This window comes from Adiantum capillus-veneris, chromosome 7 (assembly GCF_014529385.1).
Source record: "Adiantum capillus-veneris isolate H3 chromosome 7, ASM1452938v2, whole genome shotgun sequence".
Lineage (NCBI taxonomy): Eukaryota > Viridiplantae > Streptophyta > Polypodiopsida > Polypodiales > Pteridaceae > Adiantum > Adiantum capillus-veneris.
The window spans coordinates 86,131,549-86,151,513 of record NC_140937.1 but is presented as its reverse complement, the minus strand read 5'-3'; the positions used below and the strand labels follow the sequence as shown (position 1 = coordinate 86,151,513).

Genomic DNA, 19,965 nt, shown 5'->3' with positions numbered 1-19,965 from the left:
TCAAAGTTGGGAATCAGACCTGAAGAGATGGGGTATACAGCAGAGGCAGGTTTGGCATGTCCTGGCCATACAGAGGCTGTGACACCCATCATTGGAAAGTTGCGTCTACATATCCAGTCCTATGTAGATGCTGAAGAATTTTACATCATGCCACTGGACGGATGTGATGTGTTGTTAGGTATTCCTTGGTTGTTTCGTGTACAGGGAATCATGGATGCCTACAACAAAAAGATCACTGTACAGAGTAGGGGAAAGACTCACATTCTGGATGTAAAGCTTAAAGGGGAGTCTATTCCTACTGTATCAGCTTCTGCTATTACTTCTGTAATGAAAAAGCATCTTTCTGCGTACTTGGTTTTTGCACGTGAAGTGTCAGATTGTGATGAATCAAATTTATCTGTGCTAGATAAAGAAAGGTCAATGTTTTTACAACAGTATAGTGACTGTTTTTCCGATTCATTACCGTCTCAATTACCGCCAGAGAGACCCGAGGACCATGCGATAGATTTGGTGCCAGGCTGTAGCCCACCAAATAAGCCTCCGTACAGGGTTAGTGCGGCTCAGCAGAAAGAGATAATGGGCCAAGTACAGGAGTTGTTAGAAAAGGGGCTGATTCAGCCCAGTTCATCTCCATTCTGTTCTCCAGTGTTGTTGGTGCAGAAAAAGGATGGCTCATGGCGTATGTGCATCGACTACCGTGCACTGAACAAGAATACCATCAAGAATAGGTTCCCTATACCTAGAATTGATGATATTATGGACAAATTAGAAGGAGCAGCTATGTTTAGCAGGATAGATCTAAAGAGTGGGTACCATCAGATCCGCATTAGATCAGAGGATGTGCACAAGACTGCTTTTAGAACGACGTTTGGTCTTTACGAATTTTTAGTGATGCCCTTTGGTCTCACAAATGCTCCTGCTACGTTCAATAGGATGATGGACAGAATTTTCCGTCCACACCAGCAGTTTGTTGGTACATTCTTTGATGACATGATAGTCTACTCAAAGAATGAAGAGGAGCATAGGCATCACTTGGCCATTGTGTTCAAAGAGTTACGCAGTCATAGGTTGCTCATCAATGCAAAGAAAAGTGAGTTTTTTCTGGAAGAGATTCATTTTCTGGGACACATTGTCTCAAAGGATGGTGTCAGAATGGATCCTGCAAAAGTTGAAGCGATCAAGTCATGGCCAAATTTGAAGACGGTGCATGATGTCCGAAGCTTTTTGGGACTATGCTCCTATTACAGAAGGTTTATCCGAAATTTCGCTGAGATTGCTTCACCTTTACATGCTCTTCAAAAGAAGGCAGTCACCTTTAGATGGACACAAAAAGAGATTTCAGCTTTTAATCTCTTAAAGGAAAAGATGACTTCAGATCCAGTCATTGTGTTGCCAGATCTTAGGAAGTCATTTGTGGTCCAGTGTGACGCCTGCGGTAGTAGCATTGGTGCTGTGCTAATGCAAGATGGCAGGGTAGTAGCCTATGAGAGCAGAATTTTGCAAGGGCCAGAGATGACCATGCAGGTCTATGAGAAAGAGTTACTGGCTGTGATTCATGCGCTCTTAAGTTGGAAACACTACCTGCTAGGTGCAGACTTTGTTGTCCAAACGGACCATCAGACCTTGCGATACTTCTTGACACAGACAAAGTTATCTGAGAAGCATATGCGATGGGCAAATATCTTGTCCATGTTCCATTTTCAGATTGTGCATGTGGAAGGCAAGAAGAACGTTGTGGCTGATGCCTTGTCAAGGAAGCCACAAATTTCAGCTGTGTCGATTCCTTATCATCATGAACTTGATGATATGAGAGAACAGTATGCAAATGATGAAGATTTTGCAAGGGTCTTCGAGCAACTAATGGATGGACAACGTCATGAACACTATCTTCTTAAAGATGGGTTCATGATGATGCATGGCAGATTGTGTGTCACAAAGCCATTGCGACGCAAAGTTATGGAAGAGAGTCATGTCCCACCGTATGCAGGGCATCGTGGTATCGATGCTACAGTTAAAGCGGTTGAGACATTCTTCTATTGGCCTACATTGAGAAGAGATGTGGATGCCTTTGTGCGAGAATGCCTAATATGCCAAAAGGTCAAGTTTGACAGGCAAAAGGCACCAGGGTTATTGCAACCACTACCTATTCCAGATAAACCATGGGAAAGTATTGCTATGGATTTTATCTTTGATCTTCCGAGAACGCAGACAGGAAATGATGGTATTTGGACCATTATTTGCAGATTTAGCAAACAGGCTCATTTTATTCCTGTCAGGAAGAAGATAAAGCCAGATCAGATGGCACGCTTGTTTATGAGCAATATTTTCAAGTATCATGGCATGCCACAGTCGATTATTAGCGACCGTGATCCACGCATGACAAGTTTGTTCTGGAGAGGCTTGTTTGAGAATATGGGTACCACGCTCAAATTCTCTTCGTCATTTCATCCTCAAACAGGTGGGCAGTCAGAAGAGGCAAATTCTACTGTCCTAGATCTGCTGAAGTGCTATGTGTCAGAGCATAAAGGAAAGTGGGAGCAGTATTTACCATTGGTGGAGTATGCATACAATAATACAGTGCATTCATCAACTGGCAAGGCACCCTTTGAGATAGTTGAAGGTGGCAAGAAAGTTCCTCCCATACTGCATACAAAGGACAAGATATTTGAAGCAGATAAGTATGTTCAGGACATGGATGAAATGTACCAGAAGGTCAAAGTGGCCTTAGAAAGGACTCAGGCAAAGCAAAAGAAAGCAGCTGATCGTCACCGTCGTGAAGTAGTATATTCACTTGGTGATTGGGTGCTTTTACGCTTTGAAAAGGCAAGGTTAAAGAAGATGAAGGGCAAGGAAAGACTGTTTCCAAAGCTCAGCATGCGTTACTATGGGCCTTTTCAAGTATGCGACATAATCAGTGATGTTGCATATAGGCTGAAATTGCCTGACAGTTGGAAGATTCACAATGCGTTTCATGTGAGTCTTCTCAGACCCTATGTGGGTGATGTGCCAGAAGATATGCCAGCTGAAGATCAGCCGGAAGTCGAGGAACTTGACGAGATCTTGGTCCCTGAACAGATTTTGGCACACAAAGAAAGGAAAGTGAAAGGCAAGGTTACTAGGCGTTACTTGGTAAAGTTCAGAAACTATCCACCAATGGATGCTAAGTGGATGGAAGAAGGTGAACTTGCAGAGTCACCAACTGTGTTATCACTTTACCTGGAAGCCTTCGATTTGCAACCTACCTTGACCCCTTGAGTTTCAAAGCTAAATGGATTGTCAGTGTGACAATGGCTTCTGAAACAAATGATGTACAAGGTATTTAAAGTGAGCTCAAATCAAATACCTGTTGCATGAATGTTAGAGCTGTACAGATTGTCAGTTTGGCAATTGCTCTTATGGAATGTCCAAAAGTTTGATTAGTGCTATAGAAGTGAGTATTTCTTGTCAGTTTGTCAAGGATACAGTGATTGCTTCTATTGAAGAGTACATGTGTAACTGCATTCTTAAACTGTCGGTTTGGGTATGCTCGAAAGTGTTACGGGATCCAACGTGTACTATAAGACAGTGGCAAAATGTGCAGCTACCATTTTGTCATTGGAAAGTTAGTGACTCAAAGCAATGGCAGAGTGTGAAGCTACCACTATGTCATTGGGACAGGGTTCACACGCAGGCAATACATGAGTCGACGAGGTGTTGAATACACCAGGGTTGACAATGAGCATGTATGTGTCGTACATGTGTCGACAGGTGTTGAATACATCAATGTTGACTAGGAGCTTGTACGACATAGATGCAAACGAGGACGTTTGAGATTTCAAGAGGGGGGTATGTCACCAGTGTGTGACTACTATCTATCCTTTTTGTTGATTTCTTTCTTATTATCTATTTACTTTCACTTTTTGGAAACACCCCTCGGGAAATCTAACTGCCCTGCATTGCATAGCTAGTGTGGAACTGTCCAGAGGGAGTCCGGGCCTGAGGGCAAGAGAGCACTAAGGTTGGACAAGGACTATGGTTAGCCAAGTGGGGTCATTGACTAGCCAAAGTGGAATCCTTTGCTACAGAGGCTACATTTCAGTTCTGGATGTGGCCGCAGTGTACAAAGAGGGTCGGATGACCTAGAAAGATACAATGGCAGCATCTCCTAAAAATTAGGGAACTGCTATTTTGGGACCTGAAAATGTCTTCGCGTCATTACGTGCAGTTTGACATGGGGATCATTTTGTTACTCTGTGGCCAAGTCAACAGAGGCTGCAAGTGAGATATTTTTAGACCCGAGGGTCTAAAGCGGGAAAATGCACAAATGAGTGACACTTGGCACTTTGAGGCCAGTTTACTACTTATAGAGAAGGCAAAAACGTGATTTATAGTTGGGAGGCTCATTTTGCAAGTCTCTGTCACAGGTTAAGAGCTATGGAGTGCTTGCTTTCCCTCTTATGCACAGTGCGGTGCCAGGAGTGATGCCCTGCACGCTACGCACTGCCCTCTCTCTCCCCTTTGGCAGTATGTTATGCCCCTCTAGTGGGCTCTTCATTTGACCAATGAACAGTTGTGTGGGTTCATGCGCGATTGCCGAGGCAAGAGCCTCTTGCACAGGTACTGGATTAGCTAGCGGCTAATCCCCCCGCAGGTACAGGTGAATTCGGAGAGGTTTCACGCCAGAAATCTCGTCCGATTCAAAGGGCAAGTAGCCCTACAGGTGCGGGAGCTCGAGGACTTGCTAGGGATGCGACCGGCACGCGAAACGGAGCCCGAAACAGTGAATTACAGCCTGCTGTGTATTTTTGCAGGTTTAGGGTTTTGGCCCTAAACGGACCCTAATACCCCCAGGAGGTTCGGGGACGCAAGGGGACCGCTGTACAGGCGATCTGGCGCATTTTCAGGGCTGAAAACAGAGAATTCAGCGTGCTGCAGATTCTCGCCAGGTTTTGCAAAGTGCCCGTATGCGTCGGGAAAGTCAGTCAATGCGTGGGAATACTGACCGTGAAGGGTTCTAGTACAGTTATGCTGCCGAAATCGAGCTGGAACAGTGGAAATTCAGCCGAGTTTGTGCGGGGCAGCTTGTAGGAACCACAGCGTTTATTCCCTCTTTTGAACAATAAAGAAATACCGAAAGGGGCGCCTAAGTTAGGGGCCAATCTGGTGTCTGTCTACTCATACAGGTGCAATCTAGCAGCCTGAATCCCTCTCCCCTTTGTTGTGTCTTGAAAGTACAGGTAAAATAGACGACTAATAATGGGTGAAAGCTAAATCAAGGTTTAAAGTAAAGTCTACCGCCCTTTTTGGATTGAACAGGCCGGTTTCAATATGCCTCTGCTATTGCATCATGTAGTGTCTGTGTCAGTATAGTAGTAAGCTCCTCTAGAGGTCTCCCTAGCTCCTCTATGCATAGACGTCTGTAGATCCCATCTATGTATACAGAGTCCGTCTCCCGCATGAAGGTGTAGCGAGTAGGGGCTGCTGCCCGTAGCTTGTGTGCTACACTAAACTTAAAAGAGATGGTCAACGACACAAGAGCATGGTCCACTGCCACACCAACAGGTCTGGGTCCAACCATGAGATCCTGGATACTAGAGATGAGGCTCGGCTGTGCCATGACATAATCCATTGTGCTGGCTCCATGTCAATGTGGAAAGCATGTAAAACCCCCCGCAACGGGAAATCTCTGTAGGCCATTCAAGATGGCCAATCCATGTGCAGTCCCCATGTCTATCAAGTGTCGTCCATATTCAGTGTGTTCTCCATCCTGTGATAGTCTGGATAGGCCCGTCTCTGCAACATCCAACTCTCTCAGCATCTCCTCTGAAGTATCATAAAGTACTGTCTGATGATGGGCAATCCTAGCATCGAAATCCCCTAGAATGATGATGTCACCATCTCTAGAGAACTCCCATATGTCATCATCCAAAATAGAGAAGGGAGAGAGAGAGAGAGAGAGAGAGAGAGAGAGAGAGAGAGAGAGACGCTCTCAGAGTGAGACCGCTAGAAAGAAGAGAGAGAAACATTGCAAGAGGGGATATCATAGCCCCCAAACGCTGGCTGAATCTGCATACAATCAACACATGAGGGAGGGGGGAGGGAGGGGGGGGGGGGGGGGGGGGGGGGGGGGGGGGTTCACGTGGGCACTGCGCTTGCGCCAGGAGGACAAGCTACTGCTACAATCTAGCGTCAATCTTAGTTAACTTAGAATCTAGCCTAGCATTTTGTGAGCCTCTAGAAGGACGTGCATGATCAAGCAGGGCATAGTTGCATACCCTCACTTGCACAGTTAAGCCACTTAAGCATATAGGCATATGAACAGTCACTTAAGTCATTTATTAATAAGTGACTTTGACATGACGTTTATTAAAAGTACGTAGGGCAAATGGCTAAAAGACCTATAAATGAAGCCCCTTGGGCGCCACTACAAGGCAGAGGAGCAATAGCAAAGCCTCTCAAGGAGCACCAGCAGGACCATCGTTTTTGCACCAGTAAAAGCCAGTCTTTTTCCCATCAGCCATCAGCCATCAGCATTTTCAGAACCAGCCTACCAGCGTTTGCTTCAGCATTCAGCCCCTTCCCCGTAGCAGATCCTCAACGTTTCTGGCCTCCATCAACACCAGCCACTTCCGCGTTTTTGGAGCATCTGCCTCAGCGTTTTGGATAGCAGCATTCAGCCATCAGATCGCAGATTTCAGCCCTCAAGTCAGTAGCATTTTCAGTTTTCAGCCCATCGACGCCTCGGCAATAGCGGATCCGTCCATAGCCTCGTCGCATTCGCATATCCCCAACAGTATCCCTAGCGTTTTCAGCATTCAGCCATAGCCTCGCCGTACAAGCATCTCTAGCAAGTATCGTCGACGACGCCGACGCAGCACCAAGCACCAGCAGTACCAAGTACCAGCAGTTTTCAACAATACCAAGCATATGCATCAAGTACCCTTCAGTATCTCAATAGTACCCAATATCAATAGCCGCAAGTACCCATTAGCATCTCAGCATTTCGCATTTTTGTATCAGCATTTGTGCAAGTAATAAAGCAAGTACTTGCTTTGGCAACAAAGCAAGGGGGCCCTTGAGGGTGGTTGGGACCTGCGATGTCCTCTCTCTCTCTCTCTCTCTCTCTCTCTCTCTCTCTCTCTCTCTCTCTCTCTCTCTCTCTCTCTCTCTCTCTCTCTCAATTCAATTCAGGTCTTTCAAGTGAAGGAAAGTAACCTTGTGTTTGTGCGGAGTACTAGATCCGAGCATAATCCTAAAGACTTCCGATGCACCTCGCAGGGAGGGGGGGGCGCTGGAAAAAAAAATGCAACATCACCATATATATACAACCACAAAGCATATAATATACAGCCACATAGCACACATGGGCCGCCCCAAATGGTTGACAAAAACCGTCCCGATGCCACCCGGCTGCCCAAAAAAACAAGGGCTGCACCCTAAAAACGCTAGGGGCTGCACTCCTCTAGGGCTTCCTGCCCCATAGCACATGGGCTGCCCCAAAAGGTCACCCTGCTGGGCTGAACACGCACTACAAATGAGTTCCACCCACCCCCACTCCACCCCCCCCTCCCCTTCTACCATAGTTACCCGGAACGGGAAATATGAACGGGGAATGGGGAAAGACAATGGCCATGGAATGCCATTCCATGTTACGGATACTCACGTCTGAAACACGGAACGGAGATACGAAACGGGAAGTTGGAATGGGACCGGGGAATGGAGACTTGAAAATGGCCATTCCATGTAACTATGCCTTCTACCCTACATAGTGCGCACAAGATGGCTACCCGACCCAAATCAGCCACTTGGCATATTTATGCCAAACCAACAGGTTGACAAACTGGTGATAAACAGTTCTGATGCCACCCTGTGGAGGTGTGGGAAATAGGCCAAATCAGGGCAGCACGACTCCGAGGAAAAAAATGCCAACGCTGGGAAAAATGCCCGTCACCTACCAGAAGCTAACCAGACAAAAAGAGAACCAATCTGGGGCTCGACAAGGCTGAAAGTGGCCAAGAGAAAAATATCTACCTCACTTGGCAGACCAGCCACAAAACAGCCCTCACTCCCTATCACTTGTCCCTGGGAGATTCTAGGAGCTATAAAAGTTATGCGTTTCATGTGAAGGCCCCACTTATTAAACTTCATAGTCATTGTTTCGACACTTCACGAGAGAACTATAAGAGTGCTCTACGGCTATCAATTCCATCCAACCATAGATAATGGCTCTTTCTTGAGCATTTCCATGACGGCAAGTGTCTCATGTGTTTTGTTCTGTTGTAGCAGCTTTTCCTCGTGAAAGTTCAAAGCTTTTTGAAATCTTTTAGCCACACCATTTTTCTTCTTGTGCTGATTTGATTATGCTATTTAAGCCAATTTCTTCTTTCAAGGAATTCTGAGGTCAAATTGATTATGACCATTTTGCACATTCTAACTTCGAAGTCAAAGAACGATGACAATTAATCGCATTCCTCTAACCACGCTCATGTGTGTACCATTCTTGACAAACTTTTTGCTGGGAAGGTTTGAAGCTTTTTGCAAAGCTTTAGGCTTACTTCCCTTTGTGGATTGATCACACCCCTCTGATTCGAACATCTGTCCTATACATAAGTGCTATGACCTATGTCAGCAGACTTAGGACTACAAGGTTTGCTTATACTTGCACATAATGTAATATTATCATAATTATGTCGAAGGTGCAACAGAAAAGGTGAATCGGATGATGATCAAGTCTGCTACCGTGAGCAAGCCTCCTCTCAAGACCAACCACCAATAGATCTCGAATCTACGCGACAGAAGTTAGAACTCCTTCGTATCGTCCTCTATGTGTCGACCGCCCACTGTAGGTGCCTCCGGTGCAACACCTGTAAGTAACCACAACTGGGGGAGGAGAGAGGTGGAGGGAAGGACTAGAGAGAGAGAGAGAGATCGCTGGCAAAAACGCTGCAAGAGAGAGAGCTCTAGAAAACACTAGAGAGAGGAGAAAAATCGCTAAAGAGAGGTGATGTCCCAAACGCTGACACAATGATGGAATACAAGGGGGTGGGGATCCCTTTATGGGGACTCCCCAGATTTGCCATACTAGCATCCCTACACCCCACGATATGGATAAATAGGCCTGCCCCTGTAAGATATGCCACATCATCAAGTGAGATATAGGGGACCAAATCTAGTCCCCAACCAGCCATAGCAGGGGAAAACTACAGATAAAAGAGACACTAACCTCAAGAAACCCTAGGAACGCGGGCCCCGCCACATGCAATTCATCTCCATTACTAGGTTATGCTATGCTCTATGAGTGAACTAATGTGAGAAGAATACTTCTTTCTAATATGGATACTTCTTCTCTTCTTCTTCTTCTCCATCCTCTCCACTCCCCGGTAGCTCTCTCCACCTTTTGAAGGTGTTTGAGGTCTTGGGATTGAGGCCAAACCAAATGTAATTGTTGGTACATGAAGCTTTCCATCTTCATGGCATCAAATGGGGCTTTGAAGAGCATAAAGATTGTATCCTCTCAATGGGAGAAGCTATTATACAAAGTCCTTTTGGAGGGGGGGACCGGCTCCAAGTAAATCCGGTCCTCAACTGTTGTCAGTCTTAATTTCTCTCTCTTTCAAGTTATTGTTCATGCCAAGCTATCTGATTATGTTGTTTCTTGTTGTAAACTCCGACCAAGCACACTCTCTTTCTCATAAGGAATCTCCTTAATGAAATACTCTCTCTCTTATCAATATAGTTCCGGTACGGTTGATGTTATTAGCTTAATTCCGTCACATACTACTCCATGGAATCGCTCATACCAAATGAAAAGGTTTAACCTGTAGTCGACCGTCATCCCTCTCGATCACCACCCCAATCTGAATCACTCCATCCTCAAAGAATGATTATGAGGTCTATATCTCCAGCTACATAGCATAGCCAACGACTTTGACTACTTCAAATACCCTAAGATCTGAAGAGTCTGCTCTATATGTGACTTGGACGATCTTAGGCTAGATGTACCCATTGCGAAAGTGATGTCAAACTCCGTGTTCAACACCCAAATAAGATGACCGACTAGCTTCAGTTACTCATATAGGGGTAATATTGTGACAACTTATGGTTGGGATCCATAAGAGAAGAGATAGGTTTGCACTCGGTCATACCAAATACTTCCAACAACTCTTGAGAGATGCCCCCCTCTATCTATCATATCCCCAGTCCCAAAAAGTAGTGAAGCAAGCCGAGATCTGCCATCAACAGGTCTCCATAGTACTGCGTATGTGCAGAAGAACTATGACGGGAATGTCGTAGGAAGAAAGAGTTCATTTTTTGATACCACGCTCATGAGGCTTGCTTTAGGCCATGAAGAGCCTTCCAGACCATGTAAACCATGTCGCTCAATCCTGGAAGTGAGAATCCTGGAGGTTGCTCCACACACCTCTAAGTTACCCTTGGCATCCATCTAAAACGCGGGCCATCCATAATGGGTTACTAAAGCAACAACTATACGAATACTCACCATCCTTGCGATCGGTGCCAAGGTCTCGTCATAATCCACACCCGATCCCTAAGAAAAGCCCTTGGCAACGAGCCATGCCTTGTGCTTATCCAATGGCCAATCTCATTTGTATTCCGTCTTGTACGCCTACTTGACACAAATAATCCTTCGCTTTGCTGAGCGTGGAATAACTCCCATGTCTTAGTCTTCACGATCGAATCAAGCTTTGCCTACATGGCCTTCTTCCGCTTCGGTTGTGAAAGGGCCTCATCAACTATAAGAGGTTCTGTCCTTTGCCACTGTGGACATCAAAGCATAGTTCACCTGTAATAAAGTTTCATTTGTCTCGTCGTCGAGACTGCCGTGTGGTACCCCCCTCACGCCAATCTGGTGGAAAATCTTAAGTAGCTCCATCTCGCAAAGCCTCCAACAGCCACTTCGGTAACTTGTTGGGTTTACCCCTAGAAGGGGGAGCTACTAGTACATTCTTCTCAACATCACTACCACGGTGACAAACCGGTATCAACTGCATCATCATGGATAGGAATTGGAGAAAGAGGGTTCATCAACCTCAAAGAGAGGAATCTGTTGTGGAAGACTTGGGAGTGGAAGCCCCCTCAAAAGAAAGATTCTCATCAAAGACACATCTCAGCTCAATACAACATCCTTCTTCACCAAATCATAAAGTCGATATCCCTCAGAAAGACGATTGTAGCTAACAAAAACAATCCGGTTAGGCTCCGGGTCAAACTTCCTCCTTTGCTTCTTCAATAAATGGACGTAGGCATGGCTCCCAAATATCAAAAAATGAGACATTGGGCTTTCTAGAGAAGTAAGCCTCAAATATAGTCTTCCATGGAAGCGAAGTCGTAGGAGACCAATTGAGCGTATGAATTGGTGTCACATCTACCTCCACCTACAAACACTTTGACAAGTCCGGATGCTCATTGTCCTCATCATCTCCACCACAATCCTATTCTTCCACTCCACAACTCCATCCTCTGAAGTGGATCCAGTATTTGCAAGCTCCCGCTTGATGCGATAGTTCGCACAAAACTCTATAAAAGCATTGAAGGTGAACTCTTCACCTTTGTCCGATCAAATGTCTTCTACACTTTGCTACTTTCCCTCTCCACGAGTGTACGCCAGCTCTTTAACTTCAATGAAGGCCTCTAACTTGTGCTCTAGAAAGTATACCCAAGGGACTCTTCATAGGTCCACAAAGGTCGGTGTGAACCAACTCCAAAACTATAGTAGCTCGACGTGTAGCCTACTTCGGAATAGCCTCTTTATGTTGCTTCCCACCAATGCAAGTGATGCATTTCCCATCTCATAAGCCTTCAATCAATTGTTCACAAAAAGCACAACAAAGACCATCAACATTCAAATGGCCAAACAAATAATTCCATAAACAAGTACCGATCACTGAAGAAAGGGCTTGGAGCTTGGACAATGGAGATACCTTGCTCCACCGTGCCCCCTCTGACCTCCTTGTTGGAGTCAAGATCCTATATGGACACTGCATCCTCTGTGACGACCATCTCCATGCCTAACTTCAACACTTCGTGCAATCAACATGAGATTGAATCCCAACTTTGGAGCATATAGAACCTTCGAGATGTGGATACCCCCTCTCCTGTCTAGAATCGATTCCATGGTACCCTTGCTATAAATAGGAATCTCCAACTTGTCGCCAATGAAAATGGAACCATAGTGTCATCACATGATGGAGAAGAGATCCTTCGAAGGTGTCATGTGCCGTGAAGCACCACTATCAAGAATCCAACTCCGAGAATCTCGAACCACAAGAGCTGTCTCAAACTCCAATGTCCCAAGAGAAGTCTCTCTAGGTGGCATCTCCAAGTGAACAAAGGCTAGGCCTTTTACTGCAAACAAAGCAGTAGAAGCCTCACAAACTCACTTTGGACATTTCCTCCAATAATGGTCTTCTTCTCCACAACGATTGCAATGCCGATCGGCTTTCAAAACATTCTTCTCAGCATCAATCTTCTTAATATTGTTGCTACATTTCTTCCTACCCTTCTGTTTCTTCTTGTTGTTGTTGTTAGAAGAACCGGCCAAGGCTTTGGAGTCTGGAATCTTTCCCGCATTGAACCGCTCCTCCTGGTCCAATACCATTGGAATAGTTTGTCTCATGTGATATTGTTCAATCAGCCACTCATAATCAGCAAAGAATAAAAGTTAGAAGGCAATTGGGCCAAAACCTGAATGGCCACGTAAACTGATCCTCTTGCTCATATGAAAAATCTCTTGCTCCAGTTCCTACATCTTGTTGATATGGTCCCTCATGGACGTCTGTTTGATATCCAAGGTCCACACTTCAAAAGCAATCCACTTTGTCAAAGAACCTCGATCATATAATGAGGCAAGGCAATCCCAGATCTGCTTCGCCTCCTTCATCAATCGGATGTGACTGATGACAGATATGTCATACATCAAGTGAGATAATAGGTAGCCAAGTGGACCAAATCTGGTCCCCAGTCGGGCATAGAAGGGAATAAAAGAGACCTGACCTCGGAAAACCCTAGGAAAGAGGGGTCCAACCTCATGCCAGCCTACTGGGTGGGCAATATACATGGTAGTACCGCTAAAAAAGTATGTCTACCTCAAATATGGCCAGGCACAGCCACGAAGCAGCCCTCACTCCCTAAACTGCTCCTGGAGATACTCAAGCCACCAACAGGTAAAAGATGTAACTCTCACAAGTTATTGCATGTTTGTAAGATTCTTATTCTTGTTTTGTGTGTGCGCACGCACACGTGCTTGCTGCCTTACAGTCAAAAACCTAGACGCAGCATCAACTTCAAAAACACAACTTCAAATGGCATAATGCTTATCATTTTTTGTGTCGTCCTGAGATTTGATTATGCTGCCTACGCCACTGTCTTCTTTCACAGTATTTTGAAGTCAAATTGATTCTGAGCACCAAAAGGCCAAATGCTTCCAATCAAAAAAAAATCATCACATTCTTTGCAGGGCGGCCGATCTTTAAATCTCAACAAACCTACTACGCTTCTGTATACAAACACATACACATGTGAAAAGCACACACCAGGTAAAACAAGACTGATATCTCATCGTATACTGAATTGTGGCAGCTGCAATGCAAGAGTAGTACATGAACAGTCCCACAATTTTGTGGTTGCAAGCAGAAACTCGAGCTTGAACATATACACAAGTAAAAGCTTGATTGCATGCATTCAATTTACCGCGAACTTTATTTGTTTCAGCTGCCAGTTTCCCAGAGTACTCAAATGATGGCTTCTCCTGCCAACAAACATATTTTGTAAGCTGAACTGTGAATACATCGAGTCCTGAAAACCTTCAAGGGCAATTAAATCCTGATTCCTGATATTCCACATGTTTGGCATAGCAGTTTATAACCAGGCAATACCCAAACATAATATCCCATAAATCCTCAGAAAGTACCTTGTTTTTCTGCTTCTCTTCAAGATCAGCTTCAGCAGCTCTCATTTTGGCCAGAGCATCATCAGAGCCCTCCAGCCTGAAAAACCACACCATTACATATATAACATTGATATGAGAGAACCTCCTAAAGTTTTTACAAAAAGTAAACTCACTGATATTCCTCCTCCTGATTTGTTGCCTGTAACCACAGAAATACACGTGCCAATTAGCAAAAGTGAAATCAAGCATGCATAACACACAATCAAAGTTAATAACCAAAGAAAAAGATACACTTTATTTACTAAGGCTTCAAAGCCCAGCAAGCTTCCAACAATGACCTACAATATAAATTAAGAATGTTAATCTTTAAGCCCTAAGTCTTAAAGCATACTGTGCTTTGAAATGTCTTGGACTCAAAGCACCCGGGCTTTAAGAATTGTTTGCGTTCCTTTATTTCCTTTGTAACATACACAGTAATGCATACAATTCGACTAGATGACCAATAACATACATAATGCAACAGGTTCTTTTCCTTGAGGGTTATAGAAGTATGTGGATTGCCCGATTTGCCAAGGAATTCTAGCACTTAGAAGATGTGATCATGATGCTTTCCAAGTCAAAACACAAATGTTCTTTCTACAGAGAGTGCTCTCTCTCTCACAAGGGCTTTGAGTGCCATGTTCTCATAATCTAGAACCAAGGTAACTCTAGGAGAGCCTACAAGGGCAATGGTTCATGCCCAGTACCTTTGCAGATCTTCAGCCAACCCGTTGGAGATTTTTGTGTGGCTGAGGGGGCTGATTTTGGACCAATTTCAGCCAATGTACCCACAGGAAATTGGAACTCCCTTTCGCCAGGAGGTTGCTTGCAGCCTTGCAGCCCCACTTCTACTTGTCTACGAAGGATTGCTTTGCAACCTTCAATTGTCTTGACAATGGCACCAAAGAGGAAGAATGTTGCAAAGAGTTCTCGTGATGGGGACACTAAACACTAGAGAAGCATTCATAGATTTTGTGGATGATGCTTTCACACAAAAGATGCAAGAGATGTTGCAGGTGATTCTTCACGCACGGAAGCTAATCTCTTCCGAAGATATGGCTATAATTTTGATGACACTGTTAGCGTGCAAAGAAGAAGGAAAACGAGAACCTCTATAGCCTTGCACACACCACACCATCGAAAGGAAACACTATTAAGCTGCGGAAAACACCTATGTCGAGCACCAGTAAAGTTGGGCGAGAAACAACCATAACCCAAACCATGATTAAAATTGCTGAAAACCAAGATCATAAAGATGAAGCTCGTGTCGTGTAGACCTCCGTAAAGTATCCATATGCTTGATTCCAACAACAGACGAGAGAGTTATAAGCTTTCGAAGATGAGGTCTCTCCCAAAAGCTCCAAAAAAGCTAGTCTCTGTTAGGAAAAAGGGTGTGCAAAGAATTGCAGCTATTAAAAGGGGATTTCTTTTTTGCTCTTATCCCAAGGGATTTTCTCTCTCCTCTTAGCCGACATGGTTCTCTCCTTGGGCACCTTTTAATTGGTCCAATTTTGGCCTTTTTTGGGTCAAAAATGAGCTGTCGGTGACCATTTGATCAAAGAATGGGGGAGGGGGCAAGTGTCCGAGGACCAAAAAAGTGGTCAGGCGCTTGTCCAGGCAGTGGGAACTCACAATGGGCGCCCCCTCTCTCCCCCAACACCCATGAGCCCCCACAAGCAAGGCAAGGAAGCTCCATTAGCCCCTTTGATACAACCTTAAGGGGTACCCACTCCCCCCCTTACACCCTCCAATTTCCACTTGCTCCTCCCCATGTGGGATTACTCCATTGCCACTTGGCACCATCCTCCCACCTCCCCAACTTCCCCAAAAATTCCCAGCTTCTCCCAAAGCATGAGAGGACTTCTCGGACAATTTTCCACGAGGCATACCTTGCTGCTCCGGTCACCGAATGACGCACCATAACACACAGCTCGAAGCCCATACCTCGGCTATCTCCAGAAATATAAAACTTCAACATTTCTAATCTTAGACCCCCAAGTTGGCTTAGTTGTCCTTCTCGCATGCACCTACAATCACCTTCTAAGTTGAGACGGCCCGTTTCGGATGATCATAACTCATGATATATAAGTCCAATTCACAAGCTATAAAGCACGGCTCAAAATACTTATTAAAAACCATATTTTGGAGTCTCAAACAACCCAAAACATCAGCATTCAAGCTTTGCAAAATCACACCTTTGTACATGAATTTTTACAAGGCCACTTCCAAAACTTGCAGGGCTATGTACACATATAGACATGAGGCTAGTGGGTAAGCTTTTTGGCATGATTTAGTGACTTCATGCTTATCCAAAAAATGCCTGACATAGCTTGCCAACCCCCCCTTGCCTGCTTAGTCATTCATGACAAGCAGAGGTCCCTAGGGTGAATAACTGCTGCATTTCATCCCCAAAAACCTCATCCACATTTTCAGATGTCTCCACATTGTCTCCTTCTATTGATAGTATTTCATCAGTCACAATTGCCATCAAACGTGCCAGATACTTCTTCAATCTATAACCATTAACACAATATTTATGTTGTGCACCATTTAAATCGGCCAACTGATATGTGCCGTTTTCAAATTTGCTTACAACATTACACGGACCTTCCCATTTGATTTGAAATTTCTTCTGAAAGGTATTGTCCAATTTACTATTGTATCGCAAAACCAAATCACCCTTTTCAATTTTCTTATCCTCTACGCATTCATTGGCTTTTACCTGAGTCTTTCTTGACACTTCCTCATAGTAACCCAAAGCTAAACTCTATCCAATTGCAAGCATTGTAAATCCAATAACCTTTTCTGCCATGCATTTGTTTGCTTCTCATCTTCCAATGACAATAACTTGAGAACATGGATTTCCGCTTCAATTGGCAATAAAGCTTCCTTGCCATAAACCAAGTGGTAAGGGGAAAATCCTGTGCTCGTCTTGATAGCAGTTCTGTAGGCGCATAACGCACAAGGCAACTTTGAATCCCAAGTCTTCCCAAGTGTCTGAGTCATCTTTGTCAAGATCTTTACGAACTCTCCATTGAATCTTTCATTAAGACCATTGCATTGTGGATAATAGGGAGAACTGTACCTATGTTGTATATTGAGCTTTTCGCATAAGAAATCAAACAGTTCTCCTCTAAATCTTGGTCCTCTATCAGAAAATAGCTCTAGTGGCATACCAAATTTGCAACATATGTACTCATAAACAAATTTTCCCATCTCTTTACTGGTAATCTGTTCGACAGCCTTGGCTTCTACCCATCGTGACAAATAATCCACTGTTGTCAAGATGTAAGCATTTCTTTTGCTACTCATAGGTAAGGGTCCGATAGGATCAAGACCCCATTTTTCAAACACATCAAAAGCTAAAATAGTCTTTCGCAATTCAGGCTTCAAAATTCTCTTTCCCATCCTCTGACAAGGCAAACACAACTTGCACCAATGATTAACATCTCGTTGAATACTCGGCCATATGTAACCTTCTTGCAAGACCTTATGCAACATGATCTTTATAGCAAAATGGCCTCCACAAGATTCCTCGTGATTTTCTTTCAAGATTTTGTAAATTTCCTCTTTCCAAGGCACACGACACAAAACCAAATCATCTCCTTTCATGTAAAGCACATCATCAAGCATTTTGTATTTCCTGGCTTTCCTTGTAAATGCATACTTTTTAGAAGACGGCAAACCTTCAGGTAGAACACCTGTTAATAGAAAATCCACTTCCTTTCATAAGATTTCCCTCCCATGATATAAAGGGGCATCTGCCTTGGCCCTTTACCACAAACACACAAGTGATCATTTTTTGAGCAGCATCATGAGCTTCTTCATTTTAAGACCTCTCAATATGCTGCAAACTCCATGCTTCGAGCTTTTTGAGCAACGCTTTCACTTTGAAGCATAAATTTTTCAGTTTAGGGTTCTTATTCTTCCATGCTCCCAACACTTGCTTCACAACCAACAAAGCATCTCCTTTAATTTGCAAGCGTTTAATTCCCAATTGTAAGCAAATATGCAAACCACCTTCAAGAGCCATGTATTCTGCTTCCTTGTTACTTTTGGCATCAAGTTTCAGCCCTTGCTTTCTCATAAGCTTCCCCTATGCATCATAAATGGCAATGCCTCTTGAAGCAGCATCATGACTTCTTCAATAAGAACCATCAAAGTACAACAATGAAGCATTAGAAATGGCAGGAGTCTCGACTTTCTTTTTCCGCAGCACCTCTTCTTTGACCAAAACCGGAGTATCTTATAAGTGAGAAGATCTGCCAGGGTAGCCCGAGTACTTTCCTCCACTAAAAAGGTGAACTGAAACTCTTGAAGTTCAATAACCCATTTCGTCACTGTTTTGGATACATTTGAATTATTTAACAGTTGGGGAAGCAATGAATAATTGGTGAGAAAAGTAAATGACTTTTGCAGCAAGTAGTGTCTGAATCGTCCGCAAGCATAAACCATACTTGTCATCACCAATTCAATTTCAGAAAAATCTCTTTCATGAGGAGTCTTCACCCTGCTAGCATAATGAACAGGCTTCATATACTGAGATTCCTTTCCCCTTTGCAATAACATAGCCCCAATAGCATCATCTCCCACTAATGGGTTAACATAAAACTCCTTTTCCCAATCAGGAGCCTGCATAATGGGAAGCGTACTCAAAACCTCTTTAACTCTGTCAAAAACCTCGTCACAGTCATGAGACCATTCCAAAGGATCATTCTTAACTGTTTGCTACAATGGATACAATAGCTGTGATGCCAAAGGTATGAAGCGAGAGATATTAAACTTCTTGTATGAAAGTGGCCAACTCTCTCATATCTTTTGGGGGTGACAGTAACAGCAAAGCCTCCACCTTTTCTGGATCTGCTTCAATTCCATTTTCCGAAATAACATGCCCAAGAAGCTTCACCCGTGGATGTGCCAAATGACATTTTTTAGGATTGAGTTGACCCCCACATTCATCATATCTAGCAAAAGTCATTTCAAGCTTTTGAACATGCTCTTTCCTTGAACTCTATACACAAAAATCATCTATGAATCCTTTGACAAACTTCCCAAGGAACAGGATAAGGACCCAATCTACTTTTCTTTCAAAGGCTCCTGGCCCATTTGTCAACCCAAAAGGAAGGCAACAAAAGCAAAAACAACCCCATGCCGTGATAAAAGTAGTCTTTTCCTGTCTTCAAGAGCAAGGATAAGCTGAAAGTATCCTGAATACCCATCACAGACACTGTATCTTTCAAAACCAACCACTGCATCTAACAATTAATCAATAAAAGGCAAAGGGTGAGGATCTTTCTTGGTCACCGCATTTAGTGGCTTGTAATCAACACAAACTCTCCAACGCCCATCTTTCTTCGGAGTGACCACTACAGGGCTCACCCATTCAGCATTATCAACTGGCACAATGAACCCTGCATCCAATAGCTTATCCACTTCTTCCTTTAAGGCATTCATCTGCTCCTTGCCCATCCTCCTTAACTTCTGTCTGATTGGTTTTGCCCCTTCAACTAGCTCCATCTTCACAGGATCCCCAACAAAGCCCCTTATTCAGAGTTACCCGGAACGCGGAACAGGAACGGCGACGGGCCTCCCTGCGAAACGGGAATGGGTCCGGAACAGAAACAGCGCGGAACGGGAGGCTAAAAAAACTCCCATATTGTTTTTTTTAGCGTTATGTGTTTGAATACAAGTAGTCCTAGAGTCCTTTGACTCTAATACCCACAAAAAACACGATTTGAAGACCATTCAACCTTATTATGACTTGATTGGGATGTGCGGTGCCCAGAGTACATAGCACATACACAACATTGAGCAAACACAATGCTTAATTATGTTTTTGCTTAATTATGGCTAACAAGGGCCGCCAAGGTGCTACAAAAAAGCCAAAGATGGCATACCATAATGAGAGTCGAGACTACAAGGGGGGCAACCAATGACCACAATACCAAAAGACTGAAAGTGACAAATACCATAAAGATGCTAGTAGCTACAAATGTCAAACAGAGCAAGGCTCAAGCAACCATAAAAGGCAAGGATAA

At 44.1% G+C, this 19,965-nt stretch overlaps 1 protein-coding gene across 6 annotated transcripts in view; it reads right to left on the bottom strand.

Moving 5' to 3' along the window:
* The window catches only part of DDL (SMAD/FHA domain-containing protein), a 70,927-nt gene that overhangs the window by 38,925 nt on the left and 12,037 nt on the right, over positions 1 to 19,965 (bottom strand). For all 6 annotated transcript variants that reach the window (XR_015188601.1, XR_015188602.1, XM_086516189.1 and 3 more), the window contains exons 3-5: positions 14,062 to 14,087; positions 13,910 to 13,985; positions 13,690 to 13,747 (exon numbers count right to left, since the gene is read on the bottom strand). Coding sequence is in view for 4 of the 6 variants with exons in the window: in XM_086516189.1 (XP_086372315.1) it covers positions 13,690 to 13,747; positions 13,910 to 13,985; positions 14,062 to 14,087 (160 nt within the window). In the remaining 2 variants the exon portion in view is untranslated. The remainder of the gene's footprint in view (positions 1 to 13,689; positions 13,748 to 13,909; positions 13,986 to 14,061; positions 14,088 to 19,965) is intronic.